A 12378-nucleotide genomic window follows, 5' to 3' on the forward strand; every position below is an offset into this window, starting at 1 on the left:
CTTTTTGGTGTTTTTAAAACTCACCTGTTGAAGTAATTTATTTGACTTTGCCAGATTTTTAAGCTTGTTCAGTGGGCAAAACAACAGTCTTTTTAAAATGAAATGTACAAGTTGTATGTATTTTTTATGTGTAATAAATTTGTCTTTATTTTGAACTTTTATTTGAGTGACTTTGGTAATATGCTATGCTGTGCGAAATGTAAAAAAGTAAACAAAATAATTTTTTTGTAAAAAATAATAGTTAATATCTTTTCAACATAATGGTAATTAATTGTAATGTTATTTCGTTATTCTGTAGCTTTTGATGAATGAAAAGTTATATAACATGATACACTTGTAATTTTATGTGCACATTATTTACTTTCAACATAAGCTTGCAAAACTCCTAAAAACGTGTTGCACTACTGGTGACTGTAGTCAGCACTTGGAGGATTGAGTGATGCCATTGACATTGAGTCTCTAGAGTACACTACTGCTACGTCTGCTAAATACTTATCTATCCACTTCACAAACAGTCACTTCAGTCAATACAAGAAATAAATTAAATGATAAATAGTCATGCAAAACGTATTTTGGCATCATACCATTTTCGTAGTAACTGGTAATCTAAGAAAACAGAATAAATAATTATTTAACTGTATAATAATTTGTGTTTTATATATTTATAGAGAGTTTGACTCGCTGACCGCTCACGATGTGAAGGGGAACTGCAAGAAAGCGTTTGATGCCGGCGAGGCACTGGGCATACCGAGGGTAATCGAACCTGCGGACATGGACATGCTCACTGTCCCGGACAAACTAGCCGTCATGACGTATCTCTATCAGTTGCGAGCACATTTCACAGGTACAATACGAGAACTGAGATTCAAGTGAACAAATTCCATCTCGTAAAAACTATCTTGCTTTTGATATTCCACCACAAAAGAGTCGTATCAAATCAAAACCAATTTAAATTCGAATCATCTACATCCATTTCTTATTCTTAGTGTACATATGAATGGTGTCCATGAGTGTATAATTATAATCCACTGAATCTTCAAAAAAAAATTAGAGAATTGATTAACAACTAAATCTGCTAAGATTCGCCATGTCACTAATTATTATACAGAAGTCTTGTTCATGTCTATTCCATTTTGTAAACGCTTAACCAAATTAATATTATTTTAATAATTATAATTTTGTTGCAGACCTTTTAATAGTATACAGTATGAACTAAATTGTGCTGAAAGGATAATACAAATTCGGACATTTGCCATCGTTATACAAGGTTGAAAAAATAACAAATATTTTCATTATTTAAAAAAAAATGTTTCTTGTACATTAATGTTGTCACCTTCAAAATACCCCTATTAGATATTATACACTTGTGTCAGCACTTCTTCCAATCCTCAAAACACCTCTCAAATTTGATCTTTGGGGTAGCCTTTGGCTTTTTCAGTGATGCCATTTTAATGTCATCTATGCTTGTAAAACAGCGGCCCTTTAGGGTTCTCTTTATTTTTGGAAATAAAAAGTCACACAAAGTCATGTCTGGAGGATATGGAGGCTGGACATCTTTACAGTACTGTTTTTGGCCAAAACTTCGTGAACAAGCAATGAAATGTGTGATCCAGGCGTTTTTTCTGATTGCTTCACCCAAATGGTGTTGAACTTGCAGGTAGTACTTCCATTAACCATTTGACCTTGTGGTAAGAATTCATGATACACTATGGCATTAAAATTGAAGAACACAGTGAGTATAATCTTCATATTCAACTGCACTTATTGAGCCTTTTTCGGTCTAGGCGATCTAGAATGCCTCCACAGAGATGATTGAGCCTTAGTTTCTACATCATATCTGTAACTCATGTTTCATTACCTGTTATAACACATTTCAGTAGTTCTGTATCATTGTCCTGAGCAATTTCTATTTGCCGCTGTTTTTGTTTAATACAACAATTTTGGAACAAATTTTACTGCCACACGTTTCATATCCAAAACATTTCAAGGCACAAATCAATTAGTATACCAACATCATTAATGACTTATCTGATCGTAATCGTTGGATAGTGCCAGTGAATGAATATTAACTATTTAATGCATTCTGGTTATTACTTAAACACTGCTACAGATTGAATAAAATTACTTACCTGGATGAATAAAATTGAATGTGTACTGACTGTATCTTGAATTTAAAAAAGCAAACAAATGCATGAAGTCAAGAAAGGTATCGACGGGCTAATGGGTCCATTTAGCATTGATGAGGGGTACATGATTAATAGGTACATAAATACTAATATACAAGGGCTGTCCAGAAAGTATGTAGGTTTTGAAATAAAAAATTAATAACATGAAAGAAAAGACACCTATAATGTACGTTTAACACTTCGCACGCCATTAATAAGTCCATTAACTTTGTTATAACACCAAGAAAAGTAAAAAAAATCTTTTTCTTTAAGTTGAAAGCAAATTTTTATTATAACTAAATTATAAAAGGTAAAAGCAAAAAAGTATAAAACAGGGCATCTTATTTAAAATTAGCGTATATATTGATAAAAAATAAACTATTTACAAAACTGTTTTCTAAAATAATTCTGCTATTAAAATTAAATACACCTCGTCGCTCTATAAGACAGGATAAATATTTCAAACTAATCACAACACTACCACACGATGAAGAATAATAACGAGATACGTAGTTTATGTGCACTCGTGACAACCGAGAAAGCAGTAATACACGCTACGGATATGTTTGGTTATGGCTCTGTAGGAGACAGAACTGGCAAGCAGGTGGTCGGAGTTAAGCAAAGGGTGCTCCCGTCCCTCTGCCGCATAGTGAAGGTTGTTAATAAATACATCCGTGGATAAGGACGGAGCGTGCACTGGGCATTTCAAAGGCCTTTTGTGAACTAAAAAACTTTTTAAGAGACAATCTATAATATCGGATATAACTGTATTTGGCGTTTTGGTCAAGTCTACCATTATAATATATCTATCTACGGCGTGGGAAGGGTTAAAAGCTACATTCCTAGGCTATGTATCAAAGTAATCGCTATTTAAATCATATTGTTTGACACAAATCTTGTTGACCCCATCTTTGAAGAATTCCAACTGAAGCACTGTATTGCATGGTCTTCATCGCTGGACAGAGGTGGTGTCACTTGGTGTTAGGTCTAGTTGTATGGGGAATGATAGAACATCTCGTATACAAAAAAAATCTAAGAGCTGTCTGGTAATATTGGCTGTGTGTGGAAATCGCTTTTCCTCAACGCTTGTACGTATCACCTGTTTTAGTTCCTGCACTGCTTCACAATACGTTTTGCATTGAACAAAAATAATTTCCCACATTAAACTTTCCAGAGCTCTGGTAGCATAGAAACAGAAATATACAATATACTGTGTTAACACATTGAACCTTAAACCTATAACATCGAATTTACTCAGTATACTGGCAGTTTTTTGTGATTTAAAATTTTTTTAAATTCTGAAAACTGTTTTAATCTAACATATTATATATCAACTTAAAGAGGAGAACACACAGTTTAAGAAAATGTGCCTTTTTATGATAAAATAATTATTTGAACAAAATTATAAAGTAAACAAAATTATAGAAAAAAATAAAATTTGAAAAATTGTAACTTTGTATAAACGTTTTATTTTTCACCCCCTAATGTTGTATAACCGTTTTTTTTTTTATATAAAATTAACATAAAAGAAAGAAAGTATTCATGTTAGTACTAATGGAAGGCCTATCATAATCATACTCAGCACCATTCACGTCTTGATCATAAGGCCTAACCTCAAAATCTGGATCAGGATCATTGTCGTTGAGAAATTCACCCTACGATCAAAAATCATAAATTTGACCGAAGATTTTTTCAAACTGAATCGCAGATGATCTTTTATTTTCATTAAAAAGATGATCATCCTCCTCCAAATCATGCTCAGAATCTGACATATCATGTATCATGTGCATCGTTATTTTGTCTAAACGATTTACTCAGAGGACTTGTATAAAAATTGCCAATATGGAGTATCAATTTGCCGATCATAAATCTAGCATGATTAATATTTATGTAAGACAATTGGAGAATAAGAATTCAAAAGAGAATATGGGTAGTATTAAATTTGAGTTTAGAAAACAAAATGCGGCACAAATAAATAAATTTATTATGTTTTTGAAGGAGGAAAAATGGAATGAATTGATGAAAAATATGTTATTGAACTTAGGGGTAGAACAACTTTTTAATAATTTTTTTAAGAAATATGTAGACTTGTGGCACTTTAGCTCTCCACTAATCAGTAAAAGTAAAAAGAAGAATATTAATAGTAATAGGAAAATCAACTGGTATAATGATAAATTGGCAGAAGATAGAAATGTTATGTTAAATTTTTTTTTAATGTTTATAAATGCCTTAGAGATAGGGGGTCAGAGCAGACACCTGTAGCCTACAACGTGTATTTAGCTTCTAAAAGAACTTACAGGTCAAATCTGACCACCGCAAAAAGACAAGCTTATGAGCAGTATATAGAGACATCAGCTAACAGTTGTAAGGCTGCTTGGGAAATAATCAATTTGGAAAAATCTCCTGCTTCTTCCAAAGATATTTACTTAGATCCTGAACTTACTAACCAGTTTTTTCCTTGATTCAGTCACTGAGCTCTCAACAATCTGCCACAGAATAATTCTCCTTTCATGGATTTATTGGGTAATATTCCTGTTCCTCCTAACTCATTTCAGTGGTAAAGAAATTAAACCAAATGATTTAGTTAAAATGGTTTCTAAACTCTCAAATTCCAAAAGTATGGACTATTACTGGTTATCTAACAATATAATCAAGAAAACCATCCATGAAATCAAAAGGCCATTGGCTAATGTCTTCAATAAATGTCTGGAGGCGGGTTTTTTTCCCTGACTCTCTTTAAAAGTGTCAAAAGTATTCCGATTTACAAAAAAGGTGACAAGGACAAGCCGCAAAGTTATCGTCCAGTTTCTATTGTCCCCATTTTCTCTAAAATTTTGGAAACCATCATCATGCACCAACAGCTTTTTTTGTATTTTGAATATTTCAATCTCCTGTCTGAATCACAATTTGGTTTTCGGCCAGGCATGTCCACAACTTCAGCGGTGTTGGAGGTTGTTAGTCATACCCTTGTGGCCTTCGAGAGGAGGGAATCAACGGCTCTATCTCTCTTAGATTTAAGCAAAGCTTTTGATTGTGTCCCCTTTGATTCAATCATTCAAAAACTTAAATATTATGGTATTTCTGAGAGTGCTTGTCAGATTATTACCTCTTATCTATCGGATAGAAAGCAGTTTGTATCTATTAAGGGGTGTAATTCTTCAATGAAAGAGGTAACAATTGGAGTCCCACAGGGTCTGTATTAGGACCTTTCTTTTTTACTGTAATAATTAAATGACCTGTCAGTGAACTTAAATGTAAAACTCAGTTATCTATGCGGATGAACACGTCTCTTTTCTCGAGTAACCGATATCTGGACGTTCTTCAAACAGAGATTGAAAATGCTCAAAACCGGAGCATTAAACTGGTTCACCTCCAACAAATTACATTGCAATCCAGAAAAAAACTCAAAATCTGTTGCTGAGTTTAACATCTAAAGAAAAGCCTCATCCTGTAAAGTTGTTAGGCTTTGTTATTGATTCGAAATTGACCTGGGCTCAGCATTGTAAATAATGTGTGGTATAAAAATCTCGAGAGTCAGTTATTTACTATGGAAATTAAGAGCTTTAATATCAATAGAACATCTGAGGTCTTCCTATTTTGCACTGTTTCAATCACACTTATCTTATGGTCTAATTCTTTGGGGTCATTCTTCTGGTGTATCGGATATTCTCATCATACAAAAGAAAGTCGTCAGAACACTGTGTGGAGCCAGGTATCTTGAACACTGCCCGACCTTTGTTCATCCAAGCTAAAATTCTTACAGTGATCAATTTGTACATCTACCATATCCTTATCTACACTAAAACTAACTTACATTTATTTTTCACTAGGCAGCATTTTCATTGCCATTTTGACTAGATTCAGCCATAAGCTTGACTTGCCGCAGCATCGCCTATCAAAAACAGGCTCCTCACATCAGGTAAATTGTGTCAAATTTTTTAACAAATTACACGTTTCGGCTCATGACACTCCATTATCTAATTTTAAGCACAAATTGACCACCTGGTTACAGAATAATCCATTTTATTCTGTAGAGGAGTTTTTTACAAACTGATGTTTGCCTTATCTTTTAAGCATAAGTAGCCTATTTATCTGTCTAATTGTTCATTCATGAAATGTCTTATTTATGTATCTTATTTAATAGCCTGTTTTTAATGTATAAATGTGACTGTGCCTATTTCATTGTAATGATCAATGGCAATAAAGTATTGACTTTGACTTTGACTTTGACTTTACTCATTCTACACAATGATCAAGAAAAATAAAACTTGTATCACTAAGAAACCAGTCAAAATAATCACTAAACTAACATTTATCACTTTATTCAGTAACAGTGAAACTTTGTTTATAAATAACAATGCTCGCATCACTGCGTCGTCAGTCGGTTACATAACTAAGCAGTTGTGCAATAGTTGAAAATACTAATTTTACAGCTGCATAACTGTTACTTGTCATAAAAAGACATATAAATATAAACAATATAACATAGGAAATAGTCTTAAACAACTAAAGCCTGAGTATAGGTCGGGCGTATACGCGTATAACGGCGTGCGTGCTAGCCCGACCTATACTCGGGCTCCATATTCAATGTGTTAAGGAAGAAAGTTTTGCCATATTCATCCAGTGTTTATTCAACTAGATCTATATTTTTCTTTTTTCAGGACATGAACTGGAGGTCCAGCAAATCGGCAAGACAACTGATGAGTCCTCGTACATGATTGGTCGGTTCAGTACAGACACGGACACCGATGTCACGGTTCAGCTGTTCGGTCAGGAGATCATGAATCTCCGGTCCAAGAGAGAGGGCTCTGAGCAGAAATCTGTTACAAACAGTTGGAGGTAGTCTATTGTTGTTAATTTATGTTTGGTTTAGAATAGTACAGGTCACAAACGATTATACAATCACAGTAATATGATCTGATATCAATATGGGTAATAGTGTTTTTGAAGATGATACTGTTTTTATAACAAAAATAATTATTTCTGTGCTGTGATTCTCAAACTCATATACTTTCCGCGGCATTGCTTTGGCTTGGTTTAGTAGTTATTTCAAAGAAAGGCGTCAAGTGGTTTCAATCTCTGGACATAATAGTGACGAACAAACTGTTGATTACGGGGTAATCCAGGGCAGTACATTAGGACCAGTTTTATTTTTTATTTATATCAATAATATTTCCAGACTTAATTTATTTGGGAAGCTTTATTTGTTTGCCGATGACAGTTTGATTTTCATTTCAGGTAAAAACTGGCGAGATGTTAAATTAAATGCAATGAGTGACTTAAAGACGTTTAAAAAATGGTTTGACCAAAATATTCTTTCATTGAATATTTCCAAAACAAAATTTATGCCTATTTGTCTGCATTCTAATACAGAATATAATTTGACAGATCTAATAATTCATCAGTGCGATAGTTACTCGAATTCGACATGTGGGTGCAAAGAAATAGAGCTCGTAAAACGCTACAAATACCTGGGAGTTATTTTTGACTCTCGCTTAAAATGGTCTGAGCACGTTGATTATGAAGGAAACAGGATTTTTCCGGACATTTGCCATCGTTCAGTGAAACAATAAAAAATAATAAACTAACATATTACTCTAACATATTTACTCTAAACTAACAATAAATTTATTGTTTCACTGAACGATGGCAAATGTCCAGAAAAATCTTGTTTCCTTCTCAATCCTTCCATCGTCAAAAATAACCTTCAAACAAAGAACGTTGATTATGTCCTTAACAAAATTAAAAAGTATATTTATGCATTTAGGAAACTAAGTGAAATTTTAGACGGAAACAAGATAAAATTAGCGTATTATGCTTACGTTCAGTCACTTCTTTCCTTCGGTAACATTGCGTGGGACGGTGTGTGGAAAAATGTGTGTTATCCAACTGTGTCTCTCTTTCAGGAATCCTCCCTACTTTCACTATGACAGTTATATATAAAAAATTTACTAATTCACATCTACAAAAATGCTAATACAATATTACCAGAAATTGGAATACAATATTACCAGTATTGGTAATACACTATTACCAAACAAGATATTTAGAACATGTTGGTATTAGTAATTAGATTAGATAAATCCTTTTCAAAAACCAATTCTTACTATATTTCACATATTCTATTTAGAAACATATGTAACAAATTTCAGCATTTAAATTTATTTGAATCAGGTAGTATTGCAAAATTTAAATATCATGTCACAGAACTGTTGTTACAAATTGGAGTCCAAGGATCTGAGACTTTCATTCACTCAGACTGGGGACCAACCTGACCTTGACCCCTCCTCATTCCCCGGCACTTGTCATATCACGGTCTTGTGTATGTGGTCTTAATTCTACCGATGGTTTTGTCTAATACGACAATATTATCTCTTATCTCCTTCATCACACAACTACATTTCTACATCTTATGCCTTAAAACACACACCGACTCGTAACAGTAACACTTTTTTCGACATCTAGATAAAATACACTTTTTAGTACGACTCTAGCCTACGCACAGGCTGCTTGCCCATGTAGGCTAATTTCCATTTTAGAATATATGTTAATATGTAATAAATAGTTTACTTAAATTATTTAAATAATAATTATCCAACTACTATACTTAAAATTAAGTTGTTTTATTTTATCGCCACTTAGTAAGTATAGTAAAAGGGTAATTTACTATTTATCAAATGTAAATAAATCTAATATCTATGTGTATATGTTTTTGGAAATAAAAAATGTTTCTATTTTATTCTATTTACTCAACATAAAAAAGTGTTTACAACATAATGTATATAAGATATTGGATTTATTCATGAAACCTAAAATCTGTGCATGGTATTGAGTCCTTAAAGCTTTTATAATAAAAATATAAAATTGATAGGATACTATTAACAAATTTAAGTATAAAATAACTAGCAAAACCAATTATATGACACTTGACATCGTAGTTCAAGCCTTCTTCTTCACATTGTAGGAGTAGTACATAACAAATGTTTATTGGAATAATGCAACAAAACTAAAAATATTCAGTTAATTAAAAAATAAGATTAGGAATTGTAATCAATTCTAAAAATGCATAGTGAATAATAGTATCAGTAAGAAACAAACAAAATAAACATATTTTTACAAAAGATAATTATACAGGATGTTCACAAAAGGCTGTCACAAACTTCTGTAGGTGATAGTGTTCATCATTTCAAACAAAGAATGTCATAATAAATGTTGCCAAACATGTCACAGTTATGCTCACTTATGCGTTGACGGATTTCGTTGGAAAAACTACCATTGAAATTGTTATAAAAATTGAAAAATAAGTAATTTTTTTATAAATTATGTAAAACAGCTGATGCCTTTCAAATTACAAAATGTTTAATGCTCCCGACTTGTGCAAGCGTACCTCTAAAGTGGTCATGCTTCTTATGCATTGACTTCATTCTTCTTATTTTCACTTCTTAAGGTTGGGACACACATAACCGCACCGCGCCCGACACGTCAGTCGGCCGTATGCTGGCCGTCATACGGTGAAAGAATTGCAGCGCAGTTTTCAACCTGCAAGTCCCACACATGTCCGCAACCGACACTAGACCGTCGTGGCCGCACCGTGCCCCGCACCATCACCGATATGTTTAGTTTGAATTTTGACGGGCACGGTGCGGTCTACGAGCGGCATCATATGTTGTTTACTGTTGCGTTCTTCTTTTTAAAACTATTTAAGTAGTCTACACGTTCTATTTTAGTGAAATATTTAGTATAGCCTACTAACTCTACATCCTGTGTTCGCGTACAAAATCGTATTTATTATTAAAAGTATTACATTTTCTTACCTTAGAGTAAACTAGTCATATTTTCTTATTGTGCATATTTCTTATTACAACAAATTTGAAAACCATGTTGTACCTTAAGTGATTTTAAAACAACTAAATTCGAATTATGAAAAATCTATAAACATTTTTTTGTTAATTAAAAAATAACAAGCATGTAATTATTTGCGCGAAAATCTATTTTTCTTTGATTTATTGAAGTTACTTGATACATTTATTCCGGTATTTTGTAAGGGTCATATTTAGAATGTTTCCATGGACATTTTTTATTTTTTATTCTTTTCACTTCAATAAAGTAAAAATAAAAAATATTTTATTTACAATAAGATTTTCAAGCAAGAAAAACCAAGTTAAAAATAAATAATAATAATAAATCATTTATTTCCCCTTAATAACAAACTGAATATTACAAATAAATATTATTGCCAGTGCTTAATAATAAATAATACTATGACATAACATATTTACATATAGCAGTAAATCACAAATAAAAAAATGTTTTCTACTTACTTTATTTCAAATTTATGTACTTAGAGCAATAAAATATAAAAAGTAGGTTACATCCTTTTAGATTTTTCTTTCTTTTTTTAAACTAATAATTAGGCCAATAGATTTACAAAATAAGGGAAATTTTTTTAGGTACCCCATAAGAGGCTGTGCCTGTGTTGGGGATACTATATATAAAAAGGGTAAAAAATAAAAATAGCGGAATCGAGCAAGAATGAAATGATAAAAATGAGTTATTGTAGCTTATGCAGTAAATAATGTACTCTTACGTTTCAAAGTTTAAATTTAGTATAACTAGTGTGCTGTATTAAACAAAAATGATTTATGCATGATTTACAATTCAAATATTAGGCTTTTACACATGTACCACTAAATATTATATATTATAAAATAATTATTTTATAATGCTCTAACGTGTCCTAATTAAATATTATTATAACTTAGCAGTCAAGACTAACCATACACTAATGTATTATCTTAAACAAATACCTCAATATCATTTTGACCGATCAACCATACTCTAATTTTTTAGAAAATATATTTATGTTTCTGCTATTTTTGACTAATTCTGGCAATAAATTATTTGTCCTCGGAGCTATAAAAGAAAACACATTTTGTAAAAATCTGTTTTTTGTAAGTTCTCCAGTATATATTTTACAAATATTTACTATGTTTTACAAATTATTATAAAAAGGGCTTGCAACATGGCAAACTCTCTGGCATCACACTATAGCTTTTGGGTTTTAATACAAAAAACACTAAATATACTGGTTTATAGTGTATTTGACCGAAATTCATTGTCAATGAAACACAATGAACAAGAATTATAGGGATAAAAAATATAACCAAGATAATTGATATTTACAAATTTTACATACTAGCTGATTGTACAAAGCTTTACTGTAGCATTACAATGTTTCATTCACCACAGCGATTAATAAAAATAACAACAATGAAATTAACAATTTTCTCAAGCAATACTTAATATTCCGAATATTTTTTAAGTATCTGTCACTTAGAATTCAAAAGAAACATGTTCTAGTACAAACAGTGAGATTGTTGCGCTCGGACTGCATACGGACATGTGTGCCCTCACGGTAACCGAGCCGAGCCCGCACCGAAAATCGGCCCGACTCACGTGTCGGGCACGGTGCGGTTATGTGTGTCCCAACCTTTATTCATTGAAACAAGTACTGTTGGAATTGTAATGAAAATGTTCAAATAGTCGGTATCTAGTAAAACTTTTATAACTATACTGGTTTTTTTCGTTATTTGATTTTTAAAATTTTCAAAAGATACCATTTTGTTAATACTAAAGAAAATAGCACATTTAAAAAAAAATGTTTCTCTTATCTATTTAAACCTATGTGCCAAGTTTGATTTCTTTAGCTTAACTAGTTTTAAAGATAATAATTTTTTGCTATAAAAGAAAAAACAAAATGGAGTCTAGCGGCTTAACAAAACATTTCTAAACCTATGTTTATATGACATTTTTTGCTTGAAATGATGAATACTATCACCCGTAGAAATTTGTGACACCCTTTTGTGAACACCCTGTATACATTATTTATTCTAGAAATATGTATGGAATAACCGTCTTAATTTGAATATGACAAGTTACTTCTTTAAACTGTAGCAAATACCTTCAACTATATTTCCATTACAAGTATTCTTGTTTTCTAGCCGAAGTATTGATTCATCAGAAGGAGAGACAGAGCGGGAGAGTCTTCGCAGCACATTGCGGCTAAAACTGCCCCTGGTGTCGGATATAAGCGACTCCGGCGAGAAATCCCCATCATCTGTCAAAGATGTAATATTCGCTAGTTCCAAGAGTATATTGGGCAAAGTGCTTTCTCCAACTAAGGAAAAATACACAAACAGAGAAAAAGTAAGTG

At 32.2% G+C, this 12378-nt stretch overlaps 1 protein-coding gene across 2 annotated transcripts in view; it reads left to right on the plus strand.

Annotated features, from left to right (window-relative positions):
- The window catches only part of LOC124364556 (EH domain-binding protein 1-like), a 67922-nt gene that overhangs the window by 24316 nt on the left and 31228 nt on the right, over positions 1-12378 (plus strand). For both annotated transcript variants that reach the window (XM_046820112.1, XM_046820113.1), the window contains exons 9-11: positions 669-844; positions 6827-7004; positions 12167-12371. In XM_046820112.1, the coding sequence (XP_046676068.1) occupies positions 669-844; positions 6827-7004; positions 12167-12371 (559 nt within the window). The remainder of the gene's footprint in view (positions 1-668; positions 845-6826; positions 7005-12166; positions 12372-12378) is intronic.

This window comes from Homalodisca vitripennis, chromosome 6 (genome assembly GCF_021130785.1).
Source record: "Homalodisca vitripennis isolate AUS2020 chromosome 6, UT_GWSS_2.1, whole genome shotgun sequence".
Classification (NCBI taxonomy): Eukaryota; Metazoa; Arthropoda; class Insecta; order Hemiptera; family Cicadellidae; genus Homalodisca; species Homalodisca vitripennis.